This window comes from Plectropomus leopardus, chromosome 2 (assembly GCF_008729295.1).
Source record: "Plectropomus leopardus isolate mb chromosome 2, YSFRI_Pleo_2.0, whole genome shotgun sequence".
NCBI lineage: Eukaryota > Metazoa > Chordata > Actinopteri > Perciformes > Serranidae > Plectropomus > Plectropomus leopardus.
The window spans coordinates 26,779,222-26,804,827 of NC_056464.1; the positions used below are offsets into that span (position 1 = coordinate 26,779,222).

General features: G+C 39.9%; 1 protein-coding gene across 2 annotated transcripts in view; it reads left to right on the plus strand.

The window, feature by feature from the left end:
• Positions 1–6,978: 6,978 nt before the first annotated feature.
• Positions 6,979–25,606, plus strand: part of kaznb (kazrin, periplakin interacting protein b) — a 154,716-nt gene continuing 136,088 nt past the window's right edge. For both annotated transcript variants that reach the window (XM_042506826.1, XM_042506834.1), the window contains exon 1: positions 6,979–7,065. In XM_042506826.1, the coding sequence (XP_042362760.1) occupies positions 6,990–7,065 (76 nt within the window). In that variant the 5' untranslated portion in view covers positions 6,979–6,989. The remainder of the gene's footprint in view (positions 7,066–25,606) is intronic.

Consider the following 25,606-nt stretch of genomic DNA (forward strand, 5'->3'; position numbering starts at 1 on the left):
TGATATTGTTTTGTAGTTGTTTAACACGGACCCCTTTTCGTCAATTCATCAAGAAATTCCTCGAGTTTTGGATTCTTCGTTCATCATCGAGGCATGCAAGATAAGCAAAGATTTCTTCATGAAGTTAGCATTTAACAGGATGAATATTTGATATAAAGATGATTTGAGGGTGAAGTATTCCTTTAAAGGGTCTCATTGCTCTAACTGCAGTTTGTTGTTGCCCACCGCCATAAATCACAGTGGGACTAGATTCGCCAAGCCGATGAAAAACCTTATGCTTTATTGCGCATACAATCATGAAATATTCCTACTATATCAGTGTGCTCCTTTTTTGATACTCCATGGCAGCAGCACATTTAATGTGTTTTTCATCAAGAGAAAAAGCCCAACAAAACAGTCTCAACCACATAAAAATGATGATAAAATAAAATCACACCTATAAAGCCACTTATGAAAAAGCATATCTCATTTAGGTTTAACAACATGAAAAATAAACTGGACATAAAAAAGAGCATTGAGCCCTAATTCTCATCTACAAAGTAATGACATTAATATGTGGAAAATCAGAAGATTAACAATCTCTGCGGTTAAGTATAAGAAGCAAATGCATTAATAATTGAGTGCACACTTCTTCCCAGCTTTCAGACGCAGAGAACTTATTCCAACTTTCAAGATCTTTTTCAGTATATTTTATGTCTGAAGTAAATCCAAATAAAGTAACGTAAGAAAAACCTGAATAGATTAATATTCATAAGATTCGCCCCAGCAGCTTCAAAAATAAACCTTAGCCTGACAAAATAATAAAGTTAATAATATATATTTGTTTCTGGAACATCACCCAGTATAAAAAAAAAAGTGGTTTATTAACCTGAATAGAAGACAGAAGCGTGTCAGCATCACTGATGGCGCATCTGTCCCCATGAATACCTCTCAAGGTCTCATCTGGCATCTGCTGAGATTATTTTTGTCCAGACCCCATCCATCACACTCACCTAACATTAATGAGCTAACAAGCCCACCGGACAGACGGTGTGAAGCAGAAATGTGCCTCTGGCGCTGCGAGCAAACTGCGAGAGCTGGGCCATGTTGTGGACAGGATCCTCACATGAGGCTATCATGTTGATGGATGGGGTTATGAATTAAATGCAATCTGTATGTTGGATTTGATCCACAGGCCGGATTTCTCTTTATTCAGAGGGATGGAGAGACGTGTTTATTTGCCCCAGTGCCATGATGGTTTAGTTTATGGCTGGATGTAGTTTATGGGTGTTCAGCTGTGCGGAGGGGTGGGCACTTGGAGGAGTGCTGCACCATACTCATGCTGTCAGGGTGAAATATCGCTGCACTCTCTCTTGATTGCTGTGTATGGTGCCTCAGCCCTATTCATAAAAATGCAATTTCCATGCAGCTCTGTGCCCAGCTTGACAAAATAAACTACGACACACCAGAGAGGCAGATTTAAGACGTTGAAGAGCGCGGGGCTGCTTTAGAGGCTTGGTGCTCAATTACCACATGCAGAAGGTTCAGGACAAACATCTATTCCTGAAAAAGACTCACTGAAGGGCTGGTATGCTCTGAATAAATCACAACACATTTAACTCCACAACTTGATGCCAGTAATGTTACTTTATTTTGGGAACGACTTTTAGTTCAACAAGATATCGCTGTTCAATTAAAAAAACAAATAAAAAACCCCAAAAGATATGTATCTCTAAGTTTGATTTGAACATTTTGAGATTAACTGGAAACTAAAAGTTGAGAACATTTTTGTACTTCTCTAAGAAGTGGGAAAATTAAAACAATTTGTTTAGTATTCTGGTTATGGTTACCAGATCTCGGTTGTTCAAAAGAACAGGATTCTGAAATTGGATTAGCTCAAATAGTGATGAACCTTGAATGTTTTATTATTACCACAACTAACGTTGATGACATCTACTGTACGTTATGTTTTATCTATTTCTGCCTTATTTGTTGTATTTATTATGATGTGAATTGGTTGTGTTGACTAGTGTTGCAAACTAAATTGTCCTGTGGGGACAAAAAAGACTGTCTATTCCAGGCATGTCCAAAGTCCAACCCTGGGACCAATCGTTGCCCTCAGATCAATTTTAAGGGGCCCTTGGCTTGACTTTCAAAATGTACTATGGCTTGCCACACAGTACTTGTTAATCAACAATGATTTCTTAATTTTTTTCCCTTCAGCTCACAATGGAAGGACTATAATACAGCTCGTAGACATGCGTCAAGCAGGAACTAATGTGTTTTCATAAACAAGCAGTAAACTAGTAATCTGAATGGTTGCCTAGCAGCAGGCATTTTCTGCCATGAAGCATACATGGCCACAGCAGAGATGTGTAAAGTGAACGCTGCTTTCAGGAACGGTGTAAAATTGAATAAATTTTTAAGTGAAAGATGAAACTGTTGTATTTGTATTGTTTGTTTGTGTGTTTTTTTAATTAGCTATATGATGCGAGAAACACTTGCCCCCATTTTCACATTATATAATTTGGCCCCCATTCAAAAATGTTTGGACACCCCTGGTCTAATCTAATCTAATCATGTAATCCAGACTTGGTTTTGATCTGGATCAAACCTTCAGTATGTGTCTTTCAAAACTGTTTAGATGGATTGTTTAAAAAATAAAGATTATTCTGTTCGCAAAAGAAAGGTTGATTCAAGGTGGATTTCAGGAACATAATGCAATTGCATTAAACTTTAAAATAGTTTAATATTTACACATTTATTTGGATTTTGCAAATTGTAAAAATCGAATGTTTTCTGCTTTCCAAGATTAGCTCATCCATCTCACTTTTGTGTCAGTGATTAGGACACCCTGATCCAGGAATAAACTTTTCAGTATTCTCACACTCTAAATGGACCATATATCACTCTGTGGGTAAATAACTCTGTAAAGAACAACAGGTAGAATAGCCAGCATAGGGTCATTTAAAATGCTTTTATTTTTACAGACAGAAAAAAGCATGGGTAATGAAATTGTTAAAAAAAATGAAGTGATGAATAGAATTTGTAAAAATATTTTTTGTTTGATATTGACAAATATTTGGGTAATTATTATGTTATATTTTATATAATAATATTTATATTTAATAATTATATTTAATAATTACATTTTGTTTTTTAATGTTTCTGGAAGGCATAATAGTTATCCTAAAGTCTTCTTCATCTACTTTATCATTAAAGATCTTTCTTCTTCATCTACTTTATCATTAAAGAAATCAAGTGCAAAATATACTATATGTATATATATCTTTAAGATAAACTGGATTATGTTATTGGGAAACTATGCATTGAGAAAATTCAACTATTTTAAAGAAAACACAAAATACCTATGTATATATATATATATATATATATATATATATATATATATATATATATATATATATATATATATATGTGTGTGTGTGTATGTATATGTATATGTATATATATATATATATATATATATATATATATATAATACATGACTAATTCAAAAGTTTTTATAACATTTGTTCCTAAAAATCCACAGTGAATCCATCCTGCTGCTGGGATAAAGAAAATACTTTTTTTTTTTTTTGGATCAAAGGTATGCCAATTTTTCTTCAACTCATACTAAAGGTTTGATCTATTCTATGTCAAAACCAAAATTAGATTTCTAGTTTCAGGCCAGTTTGACCTCTGACCCCACCCGTATCACTGATAGGTGAGCTGCGCTCCGTTGAAACCTGTAACCACGCCCTCCCGTGCTGACGTCACGTCCTGAAGCGCACCTGCATCCTCACTGCAGCAGAGTGGAAACAAAGACATGATTTTCAGGTGGAGTTACGTTACTTTTAAAGCCGAATACAACATTTTTAAACCCCGTGGCTCATCTGAACGGGGCAGTCTGCAGCCATGCTAGCAGCTCAGTACTGAAATACAGCTGTGTTTTAAGCTAAATGCTAACAGAATGCTAACAAGCTGTCATGAAAATGCTGACACGCTAATTGTGAGCAGGTTTTGGCCAATGTTTACCTGATTAATATGGATGTTGTATGTATTATATCGAGAGTATATTTAACCTGGGTACAATTTTATTTGTTATTATTTACTGTCGTTATGTGTAGATCTATTGTTGTTTACTAAAATAATCATTAATCATTATGCCCACCACAAAATCACCATGTTTTCTACTTGCTTCGTTTGTCCTCAAATAATTCAAAATAATACAAAACAAATGACATTAGAGAAGCTGTGTGTAGCATTTTGGGGGCATTTTTCCTAAGTATTTAAATGATTAACCCTTTGAAATCTGAGAAAATTGGCTCATCGGAAGAAGGCAATGAGGAACTTAGGAAGAAATGCTAAACAAAAGCAAAACAATTCCTTGGAAAAAAAGCTCAAGATAATTCCCTAAAAATGCAAGAAATGTAAGAAAAACAACAACAGCAAACAAGAAAATTACTTGAAAAAAGTGCTTAAGAATAATAATTTTATAATGTAATTTTCAATATATATTATTGGAATAGTAAATATCTTTTTCCCTGACTTATTTTTAATACATTTGTAAAACTACTACTTTCTTGCAATTTGCAAGACATGCCAGGTTGCTCATTTCACGTTTTTGAAAAAAATAAGAATAACAAAAACTGTTTGCTGAAAGTGCAAGGGTTTACATACCTGTGAAAGGCATATGAGCGCAGAACAGGAAAAATGATGTTGATCCAGGTTTCAAAGGGTTAACTAATTTATCAGAATTAACAATTCATTCCAGTGTCTCTTTCAATTGACTTACTGCGAATTTCAGCTGTGGTGTAAACGGCTTTGTTGTAGCTTTAAAATGTGAGCTAGTATTTTCTGACAACAAGAGATCAGGTTGAATATAAATCATCTGGATCAGACTGGATCGCTGGTTTCAAACTATACCGTTATTTGTCTTCCAGAGAAAGATAGCCGCCAGTGATGGGAGACAGAGTGGGAGGGAATGACAGCTGCTCATACATGACAATATACAGCCTCCAAAAAAACCCCTCGCTCTGCCTCTACTTCCTGTTCAAAGAGAATGGCATTAAAGCTGATGAAGACGGAGAGGAGATTTATTCTGCTGGGCATTAGTCTCCCAGACTTGAAAGTGAAGTTGTGTCTCCAGTGTTCTCTTTGTTTGTGAAATGATGGCATTCAGTTTGACCTTAGCAGATTTTAGTTGTGTTTGTGTGCAACATGTTGTTTGTTACTACATCTGACTTTGTGATTTTGATTGAGACCCTCCTTAGCCCGCTCGTAATGAAACGCATTTATTTCACAGTTTGTTTGAATGCTTTAAATGCATGTTTTTTATATCTTGTTGTTATCTTTTCACCTGCAGAGCCACCTGCTGAAGTCAGCCCACTGCCGAAGCCTTCCTCCCAGCCCCCGTGGCCCATTCAGCGTCCTGCCATTTCCTTTCAAAACAGGAGGATGTGATGCGAGGATGTGAGTGCTTCGGTCAGGTCCCCGATGTGCTCGCCTTGCAGAGCAGCGGTGTGAGAGATGGCTCCATGACAATGGGCTTCCTGGCAAAGTTTTTCTTTTTTTTTTTCCCTCATTGCTCGAGAGGAAATTGGGTATTTAAGCAGGCTTGCACGATGCACAGAGGTTAGATGTTGCAGAGATGGCTTCGATGTGATAATATGTTGGGATGTTTTGTCAGTGGCAGAGGTCTCCATGCCAACCGCTGCACAATGGGTACAATATAGCTAAGTGTGCCTCCAAGGCCTGAGAGGGTATTTTAAGACCTTGTAACGTGCTTATTTGATCCCATGAAACTGTTCATTTTTTACTACAACACCTTCATGTACCTTTTAGCTGCAGTTTGTGGAGGATGTTTTCACGCATGCCAGTAAATCACTGCTTCACCAGAGCTTTTGCAACACATCGTGCGGCAAGCAGGAGTTTGTAAGTTATTTTTTCAGCCAGTGTGAGCTAATTTTTATTTTATACTCAGCAGTTTTCTACAATTCCTTTTCAAGATGAAGCCTCTGGAAACCACCAGCTGTACCAGCCCTACTTTTCACTTTTTATTCAAACCCTCCACTTTCTCATCCTCCTTTTTTTCCCTCTCCTCAGCACTAGGGGAAGATGAAGCACTCAGGTTTGCTAGAATCTGTTTCCCAGCAGCGGCCCAAGCTTTAAGATGGATCGAGGGGATTTGCATGGGGTGGGGTGGAGAGAGTAAGAGATGTGAGGGAGAACAGGAGAGAGAGAGATGTTACTGCTGAGGCACGGCAAATGAGGGCTGGCAGAGAGGGGAGGAGGGAGAGGGAGGAGAGAAAAAGGGGGCATAGTCACACAGATCAGAAAACAACAGTCCCGTCCTGTGCCCAGGGGACGGGCGCTGCTGTCTACACACACTGAGACTGAAGGGGGAGGATTGACTTTTACCTGCTGTATACACCGCGCTCTCCCCCCCCCCCGTCTCCCCTCTTCTTTGCTCTTCCCTTCAACCCAGCCTGTCTGGAGCCGCAGAGGACTGTCAGCCTGTACAGTCGAAGCACAAGATCAGAGTGCTGGCAGAGCAACTGTGCCTACAGCTCTGCTACCTGCTCTACCACCCTGAATTACTCTCACTCACACACCAAAATGCTCTCACAGGCACACGTTCAGAGAACTTTCTCTCGCGCGCACGCACTCACATGCTGACAAGCAGGCAGGCAGGCAGGCACACCCCCTCCCATTATCTGTGCGGCGAGCAATTCTGCTCATATTGGTGTGAGCAGCGAGGGGCTGTACTTCACTCCTCAGCAGCAGCAGCAGCAGCGGCAGCAGCAGGACGGGTCCAGAGGAGAGCAGTCATCACCAGAGATCACACACCAGCTTCTACAACTGAAGGCAAGCCCTCTCCCCCTTCTTCTCCCTTTTCTCTTTTCTCTCTTCTCCTCTTTTTCCGTCTTCACATGACGCAGTGTTGCTGACCTTCCCTCATCCCCCTCCTCTTGTCTTTCTCCTCAGCGTGTGCCAGCGGGACAGCCATGGAGGACACTCTCACCTGCAGCCATGCCACCTTCTCCCAGGTGTTCGGGCGCCAGGGACAGCTCATGCAAGCCAGTGAGTAGCCCGCAATTACATCTCCTACCTCCTGATGAATCATTAGCCAGCTGCATGTCCCGCATGTCAGCGTAACTGATCTCCACCCTCAGCATTTCTTCCCGATCTCATGCTCAATCTTTTGCCATTTTAATTTAACTGCTGCTGAGAGGCACAACAAACCTCTTTTTAAGGTGCAAAAAAGATGTCAGAGCTTAAATGTTCCTGGGCTGCTGCTGCTGTGACAAAGCATGGAGTTTTTTTTAGGGAAAAAAAAAAAACAAAAACGAGGTTATTTTTGGGAGGGATGTCAGAGATGTGCGTGCTTATGTAAAGGGCAAGAATATATCCATTGTGATTGTGGCTGATGTTTTTTTTTTTTTTTATGAATGCAAGTTGCAGAAGCTGATTGCATCCTTTAACTTGTGTGATGCTGTATTTTAAGGAGAGAGCTACAAAAGTACATCTTTTTCAAACAGTTTTCAGGATGAACTTGGGGCTGTGGCTCAGCTGTGTTTTCGATTGCATTCTGACAAAAGGGAGCTCTTTACAAGGACTTGGGCTGTTTTGTTGATTAGTTAATTTGTTAACAGAGCAGGCTGTTAGCAAAGCATGTTTCCAGTCATTTGATTGAATTTTAAAGCAGCATATCTAGATTTATTGGTAGTGTCAGGTGTCGAACCAATAAGACAGATTGCAGCTGAAATATATTCATAATGCAGGTGCGCAGTATTAGTGAGGTTGAGTCTGACAGGCTGAGATGCTCTCTGACTGATGTCTGAATTATTGAAAACTGAACCTATCAAGATATTCAGGGGCACAGGAACATTGAACACAACCTTGGAGTGCCGCAGATGCAGCTTACTTCAAGTGATATCTTATTATGTAATGCACATGGTCAGAATACTTATTTCCCTCAGGAGGAAAAAAAAGGAGCAGAGATTGACTTGCTTCCAGAATGAAAGTGTCCGCTGCATCCTCTCTCATCTGGCCTGGTATCTCTCTTCATAGAGTCGTGCTGTGAGAACTTAGTCAGCGCCTTTGAAGCCTCGCTCGGCCATAAATGCAGAGTGATTCTTCACACAGTGTTATGATGGATAATGAGGAGAGCCCAGGGCAGACATCAAAATAAAACTCCCTTTAGAGTTCCATCCCATACATTGACTTTGCAACATCAGTTTTAAGTTCCTGTGTTTCCCATCATTACCACCCGGAGAAAGAAGCGTTTGAGCAGAGTTTCAAAGAGAGTGTCATTAACAACAAACGGCCTAAGACATCACTTTGTGTAGCTAATAATGAAAACGCGTCAGTCATTTTCCCGAGTTGGAAGATTCAGACTCCTTTACACATGTTTGTTAATAGGCCGAGTTGCAGGATTTCATCTGTTGGGATTCATGTTCACTTGTTTGATTTCTGGAGGTATTTGAGAAGATACACATGAGATCCGGCGCTGCTGATGTTCTCTGCTCCCTCTTTGCACAAGTGCAGCCTTTTTATAAATAATGCACTTTGTTTGAATGTATCAGTGGGCTTAATCCTGTGTTGATAAGGGCATATTACTGTTAGAGGGTTGCAAGGCCCTGATGAATATTCTGCTTCATGCAGGCAGAACGCTGGAAGCATCTTTACTCACTGAGTGGTTTTGGAGTGCTGCTGATCTGCTCTGTGTCTCTCTGGTTTCATGTTTTTATTGCGAGCAGCGAGGGCAACCTTCTCAGGTTTTATGTGCAAATAATATGTGCATACGAACACTGACACATATAATGCAAGTTATAGATACTGAAACATATTTTTATAACATATGCAGAATTTTTCATGTATAGCTGGCCTTGCGTTAATCTGAGTGCATGCCTGTTCCACAGTGCTGTACTGTGTGTGGGACTGGGTCAGTTTATCTGGAGGGCATCACTGTATAAAAGGGATGTAAAACAAGATGAGGGTGTGGCAGTGCTGAAGTTTGGTATCACATCACACCTCACAGCCAATGGTGGACGAAGTATTCAGATCCTTTACCCTAAGTAAAAGTACTAATACCACCCACTGGAAGTACTCTGTTACAAATAAAAGTCCTGCATTGAAAATGTGACTTAAGTAAAAGTATGTAAGTTCTATCAGGAAAATATACGTGAAGTATTAAAAGTAAATGAACCCAGTGCAGAAATATCTTAAAATACAAACAAAACACACCAAAACCTTAAAATAAAAAAACGAAAAACAAAACACCTAAAAAAAGCCGCTCAAAATTATTAGTGAATAAAAAAAAACAAACTCAAAATGACACCCCCCCCAAAAAAACACACCCTAAAAAAATGCTTAAAATTATAATAATAATCATAATATGATACTATCAAGACACATTGCCTGCAATTACCATGGTATCATGATACTGCCAGTCAGTGATACTTGATACACTACAAGACAATCTACGATACATCAAATATCTGTGTAATTTAAGAAAAAAAAACATACCCCTTAAAAGGCAAAAATCTGACTTATTTTTCGCTGCATTTTGGCATCAGTATTACAGAATTCAACAACTGAGATAAAACAAAAAGTGCAAAGAGTCTTAACTTTGTACCTCTTTAACCCACAGACATTATAGGCTGACTGACGGCTGTGATAGTGTGAGCCATTTTCCCCTCGATGAGATCAGGTGGCTCTGCACGTTCGTTGTTCTACCTGTGCACTTTGTTTTCATGACACAGTTCTTGCATATTGTGAGGACTTTATTGATTTTTATTGTTCCCTCTGTGTATTAAAAGTCGAAGTGGGTCCAGTTTGTTTTCCCTCACTGTCTGACTCTGCACTGGCCCTTTTAACTGCAAATTAGATAACTTTCGTTCACTTTAGGGCTGCAAGGAAAATAGGTGCTGTGCTATGAATATTGCTTTAACAAAATATTACTTGGTATAAGCAGATATTAAAGTGAACTCAGTTTTGTCTTTCTACTGCTTTCAGTATACTGCTGATACAGATGGCTTGTTGAATAAAACTATGGAAATTATTTTCAGTACTCTTAATTGACAGGTTTCCTATGGTCATAGAAAACCTGGAAAAATCATGGAATTTTACAATAATTTTCCAGGCCTGGAAAAGTCATTGAATTAGTAAAAATCATTGAAAGTTTAGGAAAAATAATGGAAATGTGTTGTGTCTCATAAATTAAATTATACCAGTGTAACATAACAGTGAATTGATTAAAAAAAAAAAAAAGCCTGCATGTTTGGAAGGCATCTTTCCTTTTACAGTGTTTGACAATTTTTATAAAATAAACTTAACAATTTGGGGAGTTTTTATCATAATAGATTTATAATTTAAAAAACATGTTTGAAAGCATGTTTTCTTAAATTATCATTTGTTTTTCTTTAACATTTTGGGGAGATTTTTTATAGAAAACTTAAAATTTTGGATGTTTTTTGTTGTCGTTGAATGAATTTTTGTAAGGCAAAAAAAAAGCCAAAATGATACCTTTTATCACAAAAACTGAAAAAAATAGTTGGATTTTCAAATTTGAGACATTCCTTGTACACATCATGAAGGACGCTGAAATTATGAATGAAAAGACTTCTGTGATTGAAAAACGGTCATGAAAAAGTTCTGAAATGATGTCCATGATAATCAGCGTATTAAACACGTTGAACATTTAACTGAACACAAAAGGCACCGGTAACTCAGTTCAGTAACTCAGAAAATCCCAGGGTGCATTTTAGCAATGTTCCACAGTGTGCTACTCAAATAAAATGACATTGGGATGATGATAAAAAATGTATATTGTGCAGCCCTAGTTTACTTTACTCTTATGGGTTTAATGAACACAAGGAGTCATGAAGGACTCTGGTATGTCAAACTATCAGGGGAATCTATTTAGAGCGCCTTCATGTCTTAACAATTGCAGGAGGATGTAATACGACACACTCCAGTATCGATATTTGTCCCACCCCCTACAGGTTCATGGTATTTACAGATGAAGTCAAATCATCAAATGAAGTTATATTAAGTTTCAATAAAGTGCGCACAGCCTCCCAAATTACACTACTCCTCTTAACACTAGTTAACACACAACTCATTTCTAAAAATGCCGTTATCTTTGTTCATTCAGCCCTCTGAGTCTGTTTGTTTTATCATGAAAGGCTACATGAAAGTGTGATGCGATGTGTATACACTATCTGCCTCATGCAAATTCTGTTTGATTGGGCCACAGTGAATGGGTTAGTTGTCAGGATGGATGCACAAGCAAGAGGGGCAAATCTAACAGATATGCAAATCACAGTTCCAGTTGGGCCGCTGTTGTGTTATGATGCATCGAGCTGAAATTGGGTTTTATTCCAAGTGACTGTCATATTTGTACAGAAAAAAGCAATTCTTGTGAGACAGTGAAGTTATGATGAGAAGAACAAGAGCTGTTAGTACACAAACGCAGCGGCAGCATCTTCAAATTATAGATGTGTCCCATAATTTGCAGCCACTCTGAGATAAAAAACGTCCTCCTCCCTCAGTGCAGAGCAATAGAAGTGCTTAGACTAATACTTACATGGACAGCATATACTAAGCAAAACTATAGCAAGAGTGTCCTCTTGTCCAAACAGCATATTTTCATTTGTGCATCTTTGCAGCGGCTGTAATTTTGCCCTGGGCAACTGGCAAGTGAGAAGTGAGAACTACATGCATTATTCACGACATCTTGAGTGTGTTTGTGTTGCCTCCTCATCGCCGCTTGAATTCCCTCCTCTTTATCTTTGCTTTTAGTTTTACCAACATTTTGTCCTACTTCTTGGCCTTTAAACTGACTGCAGCAACAAAAAGTTCATAACAGCTACAAGAGAAAAAAGCCTTGTGTGCGCTGTCACTGTGTTTGCAGAAATCCCTGCATGCTCAGGCTCTGCTCCGTCTTGCCCTAACGGCCGTGCCCTGACAGTGCAGCGGTTTCAGTCACCTTTCTGCTCCACTGGACCAAAGTGATGTGCGGATCTGTGCAGTGTAAGGTTGTCCGCAGTGGAGCCTAGGAGCTCCACAGAGGAATATAACTCTGGATATCTTCATTCTCCCTCTGGTGTAGAGCCATCCTCACGTCTCTGCTCAGGGAGGTCAAGGTGCTGGCTTACAGCCAATGCTCTCGTCCCTATTAGACTTCAGGCCATCTTACCTAATAGTAATATAATTCAGAGACAGAAAGGCTCTTTAAAGTGCTTCTTTAATTGAGTCATTTTTAGTGCAGGTGTGTACTGAATCTAATCCCATAAGAGCTAACAGAATTTTTTGCCAGATATAATAAACTTTCCTCCTCCTGGTAAAAGCCCACACTGTAAAATCTGAGAAGTGGATTTTACTTAAAAAAAATCTTGAAAATTGATTGCCTTGAAAAATGTAAGTTAATATATTCTTAATTAATGTTTATTTATATGTAATTTTTCAGTTTACTGAAAATTTTAGCATATTTACTTAATTTTGTGAAGTTGTTGCAACTTAAAAAATGACAAGTGTAATTAAATCAATCTTTCTAAGTTTTAGCAACTTCAGTTAGCAGCTACATCTGTACAGCACAACATACTTTGTATTTTCTTACACGTTAAGAAAACAGAACTTACAGATCTTCTTACTTCATCAGTGGCAGTCTTTTTCTTGATCAAGTTAAGTCAGACTAACTTGGTTTAATGAAGTTGCAAACACTTAGAAAGAACAAGGTAATTTCACTTGTTTGAGTAAACTTAACTGGATATACAGTAACCATAGATTAATAGTTATATTTACTTTCCCTATTTCAAGGAAATTGGTTTCCAAAATTATTTTAAGTAAGATCAACTTGTCAGATTTTACAGTGCAGGCAGATATATCAGATATGCACATAATATCTGTTACCACTGCAGAATAAGTCCCTCACAATGGTTTATATATGCTTACTTACATTATTGATCTTAGTAACCCCAGCAGCACTGAAAATCACTCCATCAGAGTAGTTGCAGGCCTAATTTAGATCTCTCCCTCTCTCTTCTAATCCCCATATTGGATTTAAGAACCCCGGTAGAGCTGACAGTGGCGGACCTTGCCTGTCTGTCAGCCGGTACATCAGTCAGACATATTCCTTAATTCTCCATAAGCTGCTGTAAATATTCGCTTTTCAGTTAAGGAGTAAATTATGTGTTGGTGCAATACATGTACGAGCTGTGTTTAATGTATAGCAGTGTGCAAATCGTATTGAATTGTGGTGTATAATTATGCTCATTTAGTTGCATTGTTCTACATGGCAGGGGATCACATGTATCTTCATTAGCACACTTTCCCTCAGGGTGATCAATAAATCGATGGGAGTTCACTGACTGCATTAGTTTGGTGTTTTCTCTCAGAATCGACGTGCTTGCTCTTTGACAAGAGATCAGCATCTTCTCCTTGACTGACACGAGTCTCCTCACTGACTGTGGATTCTGTATTGAGGAGCTGTTGAGCCTCATGAAGTCCTGAGCAGTTACTGCATGACGAGACAGGTACTCTGCTGGAGCAGTATGATACAGCATTTGCTGCATGATGGAGCTCCTAACAGACTCTCACTGTGGGTTTTATGGTAGGAAAAGTACAACACAGTGAGGAAGGCAGCAATTCCCAGAAATGGACCGTTACCACAGCTTTCCTTTCTCATGCATGTTTGATATTATTGCATTTTATAATTAGTTTTTTGATTTTCCTGTTGGTGTTTTATCAGTCAGGAGAGACTTTTCACATGGATTTTACTGGCACAGGTCTTTGTCTAAATACAGTCACTCTTTCATCAGGTTAAAGGTTCAGTATGTAGGATTTAGAGTAATATATTTGCAGAAGTGGAATTAATATACAGTAGGAGTGCCCCTTGAAAGTCGGAGACCCTCAAGTCAACTGAGAAAGCCTCGAGTCGAGCAGTGTTTTTTTCTGTGAAGTATGCTTCTGGGAATTATTTGGTCCCCGGATTTTTCTGCGGAGTGAGTGCTCTTGACTTTCATGCTACTCTTTGCATCCGTGGACATGCAGGCGATGGCACAGAGAGAGATTCATGGTAACGTAAGGTGAAGAAGGGGTGAATTTGCAGCTCACAGCAAGTTATTACTACAGTCTTTGGCAAAAAAGGTTGTCGCACATTTGAAACCCATTGTTGATGCTGTTTGCTCATTTACCGTATCACATGAATGCTGCTGTCACGCTGAACAGGCTTTAAAAGCTTTGAATGGAAAACAAAACGACTTGTTGAATGTTTGTATTGAACAGACGAAGCTGATTCAACTGCCATAATTCTGGGTTCAGGTACAGCACTTACATACAGTATTAAGTATTTATTCTTTAGTGTATAATCACCCGAAAATCTTTCTTTACCTCAAAATGAGCCATGTATATGTACAGTACACTTCCACAGTAGCCCTGAGCGGACAAACCAAATACTGGGGTTCACTGGCGTTGTTGTGTCAGCAGCTGTAGTTAGCAGCCCCTTTGCAACAACAACGTCAGAAAAACACTGATTTTTGAGACTGCTTTATTCTGTGTTTTAATCACAAAGTCCATTTTTGTCTTTTTTTTGGGAGAGGTGCTGTTCTTGCAGCCCATCTGCTACGTGCTAAACAGCATCAGAGAAACCCCAATTTGTTCTGCGAAACTGCTTAATTCAGTGTTTTTACCAGTTTAAATCAGTGGGTCCATCTGTTATAGAAAGGAGGAGACCTTTGTGCATAATTTGGCTCCCGGTGAAAACCCCCTGAACAATAAACACTGAAGCTATTCTAATCAGAAGTTTCAGCTGGTTGCACTCTGCAGTCCTCACTGTTAGATGCCATGAAATCCATCAACAATTGATACACTGATCCTGTGAGGTGAGATATCCGTTTTACTGCATCTCCAAATCATCCTGGAAATACAGGTCATAAAGTCATTAACTTCCACACGTACTCTTATTTGTCAATTTAAATCTTACATGAATTAGCTTATGGTTCCTCGTCTGATATGTGTTATGTATTGATATGCAGAGTAAATAAAAGCTTTTTAGGGACAGAGATGCACAGGACGGTGACATGAACACAATAGGATTGTGAATGTGTGTTGACAGAATATTGAGCTGGGGAACGTAGACACGCTCCGCTCATACAGCAGAAAAACAGACAGCACAAGATGTGACAGGAGAGGTCAAGAAGCCGTTGTTCTACAGCCGAACCAGCAGCTCTGTGCGTCTGTGCTCAGACACAGTGGTACTTCGAGTGAAATGATTGCATCAACAGGGTAACATGCTTCCAATGACAATGCTAACATGCTGATATCGATCAGATACAATTTTTACAACGTTCTCCATCTGAGTTTATTGCGTGGAATTGCTGATTAGCACCAAACAAAAAGTACAGCTGTGGCTGATGGGAACTCACAACATGTTTGGTGCAACCCAAATATTCAGTCAGATATAGCTTAAATAATTACCTCACATTCACTATACCAACCTTTCCTCATCCCTGTGCCTCTTTTTTATGTGTGTACATTTTCCTGAATTTATTGATATTTGGACTTTGCTTACGTTCTAATTCGAACCCCAGAAATTGAAATACACATTCTCTTCATAGTTTAAAAAGTTGAACTATTTCTTAAATAATAATCCTCCGCTCTGACTGGGAGCATTTTCTTTGAATGGTACCTGTTAGTAAAATTATTTCTTGCTTTGTATATTATTCACACCATCTTCAGTTGAACATGAGCCATAATGAGCATTTGACTGAAAACAGCATCTTTGTTTGTTCCCGGTATCCTAAATTGCTAACATTATCACTTTTCCGTGTGTTAGTTTCAAATAGAATTACCTTTGTCTCTTCAAATTTAATTATGAACAATTTGTTTGTTTATGGCAGATTACTGTTTTACTTTATCCATTTATTTTGTGACTCTCTCCAAAAGCTGTTGCAAATTATTCCCTACCAGAAAAATAGATAGATAAATGAATAAATATTACTGTCGTCTCTAAATAAAACAAACTGGATATATCATTTCTTCACATAATGAACAGTTTTCGGCCTGCCTTAAACTGACCCCTGAGGAATGACCAGTATCATCCATGCATGTTGATCTATTGAGTATACCTGTAATATATCTTCACAAATTGTTATTGTTTACTTGACTAAATCTCACCACAAAGTCCATTTAGTAGCTTTGCTGAAGCTTTATTCCTCAGCAGATGAAGTTTGCCCAGTTTTCTAGAGATATTTTTGTCAATTACTGCTTCCAAGATGAAGAGTAAACTTTCAATCTCACCATACTGTATTTATTTATGTTTCATATTTCCACGGAGCACAACATAACGCTTCACTTTCTTTTGCAAAACTAATTTCGACCTGACAGTCGCCGCATCCCTCGCTGTCCCCCAAAAGGCAATTTGTTGCTGCGGCACACCACCAAACTCAGTGTGTTTTATTGTGTCTCCTAGGTTTATTGAAGATGAATTGCTTTGCTGTTTCTAACGCATTTCATACGTTGCTGCATTGTTTCACAGGGTTGTAGTAATTTTTCGCACTTTGAACTGTTGTGCCTCGCCTTTCTCTTAATCTCCCTCCCTTTCTTTCCCTATCTATCTCTGACACACACACACTTATAGAAAAGAGAGGTTATTGCACAATTTTAAGTGGATGCACATAAGCTGAATACTGTGCGCTCAGCGAACACATCTCCCGGATTTAATAGTCACTCATCTCCACCACTTTAAAGCAGCTAAATTTGTCACTGCTCGATCTGCTGCTGTGTACACTGCTGAGCCGCCAGGAGAGTTTTGAAGGTATGAACAACAGCAGCATTCACAGGGGGGCTAATCCTGCTCATCTTGACGTCTGTGTGTTTACGAGTGTGTATCTGTGGGGTTTGTGTAATGAATGTGCAGTTTAAATTAAGTAAGTTTCCTGCCAGTGTAAAAACACAGTTTCTTATCTCAGTCATGTGCAGGACAGAAAAACAAAAGAATTCATACACCTTGAGAGCAGCTTCCAGTGTGCCGCTCCTGTCCCCGCCGTGTTTTCTGCGTCATTGAACCCTCTGCTTGAGCGTCTGCTGACTTCGCATATCTGCCTCGCTGTGCCCAGCACTGCTGGCCTCTTTTTCCCTCTCTGCCCGCCATAAACCCCTTAGTTACACTGTTCAGCCCTCTGCAGACACACGCTGAGTTGTTTCCCAAAACAACAGTGTTCATCTCACAATACAACACAGAACAGACGGAGAGTGAGAGAGTGGAGGAGGAGGAGGAGGAAGAGGAGAGCGAGGCTGGGACAAGATAACAGTCAACACAGAAATTGAAAACTTTCAGAGAACTTAACATTCGTAGAAAATAAAATTCAAAGTCTAATCTCCAAATCTGTCACCTTACCGCAGCTAACATAAGGTACCTGAGCTGAAAAGTGTTAAAGCTTTGTTATACAGCTCAGCATGACTGTAAATACTATCCTATTCCATCAGACATCCCACTTCTCATCCCTCGCTGCACTACAGCACTGTGATGCAGAAAGCAATCCTGAGGAGAATCTGCTGTGCTCCGAGTCTGTATAAATTTGCATCAGTAGTTAGTGCTGGCGCTCCTGTGGTGATGAAATATAGCCTATTCTCCCGGGTGCTTCTCCTTAACATGCAGGGCACGCCGCGCTTGGATGGGAGTGACAGTTCACACTGTCTGTACGTCAGTGTTGCAATGAGAGAATGAGAGTTTCACTTGGATTGACTGTCTGCATGGGACCAGAAAATATTAACAGATAGCAGGAGCATTTATCTTTTATTCAATCAGGGCCATTTGTTTCCATTAAATATATAGAATATATATAGAGAGAAATATAGACCCTATATATTTGTGATTCTTAAAGGTTATTTGTGTAAATTATAGTTAAGAAAGAGCAGCACACGTTTTGTTTAAGTGCATAAACTTCAGTGATGTTTTGACAGTGTGAAAGCTAATGAGCACAGCTGCGTTTGAACCTACGCACTATAAATCACATAAGCTTGCCAGCTGAGAGGCTCCACTGTATGTGCTACCAATTTATACCACAAAGGGAGGAATATACTTAATGCCAAGAGTTTCTTAAGATGTCTACAGAGTGTGCATGTCAGAGAGAAGTTGAATTAAATTCAAATTGAAAGATCACAGGGGGACTGAATCAGCCCGAGCTTGTGATAAACAACTCTTCATAAGAAAAGGCTCATTGTGAAATACACTGAAGGGACTCCATCATTCTGTAGGAATGAGTTTACACGGACGTTTGGAAATTAGTGTCTGTCTTTATGTCCAACCAGGCAACCACCACTGTGTTATCAGGCTCAATGCCTGCTTTGTACTCATGCCCCCTGGTAATGCGGCTTAATGCGGGTATAGAGTCACTAGTTTGTCATATTACATTACATTAGCTGCTAGTTTTGTTTGAGGATTTGTTATTGGAGCCAAACTCACCGGAGCCAACACCTCACCGAGGTCCAATGTCAAACACTTAATGCTCTTATAAATGTCTCTGGTGATTTCTAAGGAAATCTGCAGCGCTGTGATGATGCCTCTTTTAGCTTCTTGAGTACCATTTCAGACTAAAGCAAAGCCTTTATAATCACTGGCGTGAATGAAAAACCATACTCATTTAAACCTTCAGTGCATTACAGCATCTATTGAGTGCAGCTTCAGTGCCCCGCAGTTTTCACCTTTGTTTTTGTAGCTACAAGAATACACTTCGTGTAGGAGTGTCGTGATTTAATAGTGGCAATAATCTTGATTTTAAAAAATGAAATATTGATATCATGTTAATTATCCCGTGCCTCTTAAATAACATCCATTTCTTTCCTTTCTCCATTTGTGTCCTTCCCCTAATGTCACCTGGTTGCCTCACTGGGACCGACCTAGCTGCCGACCCAGAAAGCCTTCCCCCCTTGCTGGGTGTCCCTGCTTCTTTGATAATTTACATTTTGCCTCTTCCACTTCCAACTCTATCTGCTTATTGAGTGTGTTCAAAGTTTTCACTTAATCCTCATTTCCTCTGCACAAAAAAACGCTAAAAACATTTACACCAGGGTCATATGACTCTGCAGTAGTCACAGGTATTTATCGGCTCTAGCTCTGATCAGCATTGACGAAACACAACACCCGTGTGAACGTGTTAATTTCAGCTCCATAACTGGCGAGATGCAATGATACAGTGACACTAATTATCGTCCGTCTCCACCTAAGCAACACTAAAACATTGATGTGACATTGACTAATTAGACTGCACAGAGTTTGAAAGAGAGACTGAATAAGTAAGAGATGAAAAAAGAGAAGTAACCACCATACATTTTTGAACTGTTTACCTGTTCTCTTACCTAACTGTGACCTCAAATGGACATGCGAAAACAACCCACACACACACACACACACACACACAGAAAGGCATACTCGTCTGCTGCAGTGCCGTGTACACAGCTCTGCTCTACTGGTAATGGGAAAACAGTCTATAGACTATTTTTAGTGGGTTTACCTGTGTTTAAAAAACCTTCACCTCAAGTTTTTTTTATTAGTGCAGATGTCAGATAATGTGACAGCATATAACAAAATGAAACAAGACAATGAAACAAACAGAAAATAACATAAAGTTCAATCAGGAGAGACAGGAGAATGAATTCACATTCATTGTTTATTACAGATTACAGGTGTATTACAGATTAACAGACATGTGATGATTAAGATTTGACAGAGACTTTGGTGCTTAGGCTCTCCAGGGAAATTTTGTATTTGAGGGGCATCTGCTCTGAGCAGCGGCAAGATAAATCCCACCATGGAGTCCAGACGCTGGTGGTAGTGGTGGATGGTGACTCTGCTGAGACTGATTAGTCTGTGAAGACCAGGCAGTGATCGGGAGGTGGAGGATGTGTACAGCTGCAGCATAAATGCACTAAAGACAGAGAGAGAATCATTTTTGAAAGACAGAATCAAAATGATAGGGTGTGCGAATGAAGGTGTGTTGCTGTGCTCTTGGTTAAATGTGATAGACTGACAGCCGCTGACAATAAAAGCAAGAAATTACAACTGATCATGTGAGCAGTGAAAGGCAGATGTTATGAGAAATGAATTACAGACCTTAGCATGCAAAAGTATGCTTTCTGAGTGAACTTTAGCTAGAGCTTCATTAACATGAAAATTGAATTTTTGGTAATCAAGCTGAAGTCAAGAAAGGAATTGTGTATTAATTGCACACAGTCCAGATTCTCTCAGACAGCTGTGCAGCTCATTTTGTGATTACACCTGTAAAATGATGACACTGCATATCTCTTAAGCTTTTCTTGTTGTTCACAGTCAGATACATTCATTAAAGCTGCAACTAGCGATTTTTTTTATTGTTTTAATGTGCTTATTATCTCCTTAATTCATTGACCTCATAGTCGGTCTACACTGATCAGCAAAAACATTAAAACCACTGTCTGGTTAAGGCAATAACAGTCATTGTCTTGTTATAATGCAATCTTTTGCTGGAAAAGCTTGAGTCCTGGTATTCATGTTGATGCCACTTGACACGCACCACCCACCCAAACGCTATTCCAGACCAAGACAGAGAAGGAGCTCAAGGCATCAACCTGGCCTCCAAATTTAAAGATCCGAATCTAATTGAGCATCCTTGTGACCTATTACTACCCCAGAAGTCCTGTGCTCATGCCTCGACATGTCAGAGGCTCCACAGTGGATTAGACTTGGCTCTGACCTATAACGGCGTGGACACAGGACCTTTGGGTTGTCCTGTGGAGTCTGGCACAAGTGTGTTGGTGGTGGATCCTTTAAACCCTGTGGGTTTTGAGGTGGGATACCAGCAAATCCATTGAGTCATCAGTAGGATTAGGATCTTGGGAATTTTGAGGCCAGGTCGATGTCTTGAGCTCTTGGTCATGTTCCTCCATCCTTGAGCAGTTTTTGCGGTGTGCCATGGTGCATTGTCTTTCTCTGGGTGGCCGCTGTCATTGGGGAGGGCTGTTTCTGTGGTGGGGTGTACTTGTTCCTCAACAGTGTTTGTGTGGTGTGTGTCAGATGGCAGTCACATAAATGCAGGGACCCAAAGCTTCTCAGCAGAACATTGTATCATAACAACATGATCGATGTTATTCACTTCACCTGTCAGTGGTTTCAAGTCAGTTCAGTTTTATTGATACAGGCTGTTATCACAAATCACAATTGTCCTCAGAGTACTTAGTGCATATGACATCCCTATGTCCTCGGACCCTCACAATGGATAAGGAAAAACTCCCTCAAAAAAACCTTAAAGGGGGTAAAAATGGTTGAAACCTCAAGAGGAGCAACTGAGGTGGGATCCCTCTTCCAGGACAGACAGACATGCAGTAAATGACATGCAGTGTATAAAATGCCTTAAAACTGATAAAAATGGACATCATATTTGTCTCCAGATGCCTGTTTTTTGCCCAACAGTCCCCAAACCCCCAAAATCCAAAAATATTCAGCCACAGAAAAATGAATGGAACCTAACTTCAGTATGCAGAGTTCAAATCCTTTGTCATGAATTTTTCATGATATTTTGTCTACTGTCTCGTGTTTGAGTTGTACATGTGGACAGAGCTGAGATCAGAGACCTTGAACACACACTATACATCAGAGGCAGAGGCTCCGTCCCGGTTCACAACCGCATCCGAACAGCAATTATGTCAAGTGGTTTTTGAATCACAACTCTGATGTCATCTTGGTCTGAGCTGTCCTCCACAGACGTGTACTTGGAGAGACATGCTCTGCATCATTAAACAGCGCTCAGCGCTCTCCTCTCCAGCACAGTTTGGAGCGTTTGATGTGTGAGGGAAGTGGGAAAAAGCTCACGAAATATGGCGGCAACAGTTTTCTCCCCACAGTAATGTCTAACGTGCTAATATGTTGAGTTGATGTGCCTTTGAACTGGCGGAGTTGTTTACCTGCACAGAAACGTGTTAATGAATGATAGTGGTAATACCTGCAGCCTGAACGCAGAGTGGCTCATATATTGGTAGAAACCTGCTCTGAAATTGAATTTTGAGCATCAAAGTGGCTGATAATGATAATGGATTCACAACCGTCACCCCATATTAGAGCAAATTTGAGGTTCAGCCATTTAATCCCCATCTGTCTCATTTGAAGTTTGCGAGTTGAGCACTACCTGCCGTTGTGCTCTGGCACAAAGACACGCTGCGGCTCTGACCCACTTTCATCCGCCCCTGAAAGACGGGTACAGACACTTGCTCACAAACAGTCCTAATTGGCTACAGCCTTGTCACAAGTGCCGCCTGTAGGCCCCGGCTCTCGAAAGGCACTCCAGCGTGCAGCCTCTGGATTTTGAAATGTCATGTTTGAGCTCACACAGGTCTGCTCTAACAAGCTGTGTTTACCCCGAGAAGACGAGAGGATCCTTATTTCCCCTCCTTACCTCAGCTGATGCGGAGAGATTTCTTCTCCGCTGTCTGTCATTTGCATCTTCAAAGTTCCTCCTTAAGCTCATTTTCATGCTGCTGGAAACAGCTATTAGCGATGCACCTAAGCTTCCCTGGGTCCAGTTTGTGCCGTACATCTCACATTCCCGTGGATAACCAGCTAAATGTACCCACTGTGACATTGTGTGGAGATATATTTTTAGCTATCTGCAGGTGGTTCAGACTGCGAATTTTTTTTGTAAGAGGAGAAGCTATCAGTTTCTCTCCAACAATACTCTTTGAAAGAACACAATGCAAATGCAGTGACATGTTTTGTTTAAAGTGAGCTTTTGTCTTTTCGTGCCGCTGTCACTGACGCTGTCAATCATGCTATATTTCCCCCACCTACACATTTTACCCACAGCTCAATGCGACGTGCTCGCGCCTGTTCTCATCAAAGTGATTTGGGAGAACATTATAACTGATCTAGGAGTAGATGAGGCGGTTTGCAGGAAAGTTTGCACACCAATGAAATAAATTAAAACGCAGTGCCTCCTAGAGTGCACTGAACAACAACAAAGGATTACGTAAGAAGACCCGAGGGTGGATTTTTTCCTTTAACTTATACACGGCTGTTAGAAGATTTCACTCTATTCTGCGCTGCATTTACTCGTTCCTGCTCTGTAATTGAATTAAGCTGTTATAAAAGACTCATCATGGATGCTAACGTTAATTAACCTTTAACCCAGACAATCAATTTAAGTCATTCAAACAGACCGTCGCCTGACCCTTGACCTTTTTGTTAAAGCACACAGTTACTTGCCCTTTCTTACTTTTTACCATTACACACACCATTACACCTGATATAAAGGAAAGCTGCTCCTTATCTGTAAATTAATTACCTCTGTGAGTGTGTGTGTGTGTGTGTGTGTGTGTGTGTGTGAGTGGAGGGATTTTAGCAAGAGCCACAATCCTCTGCGAGTGGTTTCATTAGGTGTTGAAGAGGAGGCCTCCGGCAGATTATCAAAGGGCCATCGGAGGCTTTTATGTTCAGCCGATGGTTCAGCGCCCCCTGAGATTTGTTTTTCTAAAGTCTTTGACTCAGAGGAAGAAAGAGGAACCTGCATCGCTCTTGCGCTGATCTCTTGTACTTCTCACTAGGTGGCACACTGATCAAAGCAATGCAAAATCAGAGGAGGGCATTTAAACCGGGACTTTCTCTGGACTGTTAAGAACTGTATTTTAATTATACATTACAAACAGGTTTTGGGGAGATCAGAGTTGACCTTTCTCTTGTGATAAATCTTGTTATTCAGTGGAGATAATTACATTTTTTATTGTTAATTGTGCAATTTGTGGAGATGGTCTATAGATAAAAGATGAATACGAGTGTTGACTGTTATCAATCATTTAACACAAGTTGCCTTTTAAATGTGTGATGTTTTATTTACTTCTCTGGTTTAACTTAATGACTTCACTCAGTGCAGATTTGTTTGGAGGGTGGATGTTTTTACCCGCCTCGCTTCTGGTGCAGCTGCTCAGGCCACAGTCGGTGAGGCAGCTCAGAGAGGTCCATTTTCATTTCATGTGGTTGCAGCGTGTATCAAAGCTGCCAGGTGGTGGCAATGTTGCTGTGGGCAAAATAAAATCCCTCCTGCAGTTTCTGGCTCCACACTGGAGCTTCATGCTCTGATGCAGAGCGGGTTGACAGAGGGAGATGCCGCTCTCTCCTTCCCGGTGGGTCTCAAAGGGCTTTACCTCAGCTGACCATTTCTTGAACAGGTCAAAGGGAAATATAAGGGAATATTTGTGTGTCAGAGATTGTGCAGCTATATCCTGAAAGATAATAAATGTGGCAGACTGTTGAGAATAAAACCTTCAGGGTTAATGTTCTCAGTGGAGAGAGAAATGTTTGATCTGTTGGCGAGATATTTTCAGATATGCAAATCACAAATTGCATCATATTATAACGATTTTAAAATTCATGTGAGCAGTGGTCTGTGCTGGTCTTCACTGTTTGGCCAAAAACATGTGGATGTGAACCTCAGTGCTTACGTTCTTTTGGTCAGGAGCTTTTTTTTCATAGTTTGGGGTAGCCACCTTAATAGAAATCTTAAAGGGGCACTCACAGAGCAGTTTACTTGTCAAAATAAGTAGCTGTCGGTCTGTAAAATCGGTTGTAGTACTGTGGCTCTGGAGAAATAATATACATTTTATAAAGGGCTTCTCAAGGTTCACAAAGACACTTAATAAAAAAAAAAGATAAAAAATATAGTACACTCAAATACGCAGTTTTGAAAAGGTGGGTTTTGATAAGTGTTTTGAACTGGGAGAGGTTGGGTCAGCCCCGATGTGTTTGGGGATAGAATTCCAAAAAAATAACCACAACTTTAACCCTGTTTGCACTAGACGAGTATTACCTGGGGACATCTACGTAATTTGTAATAGTTGCGGAGGTTGTCTGTGATCTTTATCCTTTGTGAATCTAGTAAAAGTAAAAATTCCCCCACAAATTACACAGAGCCAAATACAGAGGTCATGTGATAATATTAGTACTGTGCAAATTTGCATCCCTGTGATTTGGGGTCCTCTTTGGATTTCTGTTTTCTCTTTCTGCCTCTTTCCTGGTCGAGAATTATGGAGCCTGCGTTGGCAATTATAATTGACAGTTTTGACAGCATTTTGGGAGCAGGAGACTCATCTTGTTACACAGCACGGAGACCCATCAGCAGAAAGAGAAAACTCAAATCCATCAGAAGAGTGAAATCTTGAGAGATAATGAGACATGTGACAATGTGTGACAGTTTGTTTAACCCATATTTAAAAGTCAGGTGTGAAGGATTAAGGGGCATCTGTTCACAGAAATGATATATATTAATAATAACTATGTTTTCATTGGTGTATAATAATCACCTGAGAATAGGTATTGTGATGTTTTCGTGATCTTAAAATGAGTCATTTATATCTGCACATGGAGTGGGTCTTCTTAAATGGACTCCACCATGTCGCTCTGCAGCAGCCTTGAACAAACAAACCACTTGCTGACTCTAAAAAGAGCCATTTGAATTTTTGTGCTACCTAGTGTAGTTCTCCTACACGGTTAGCACAAGGTAGAAGTTTTACTTGTAAAACCTTTACCGCTAGATGCAACCAAATCCTACCACTTGGCCTTTAAAAAAAAAAAAAAAAAAAAGGTTTACACTGTACA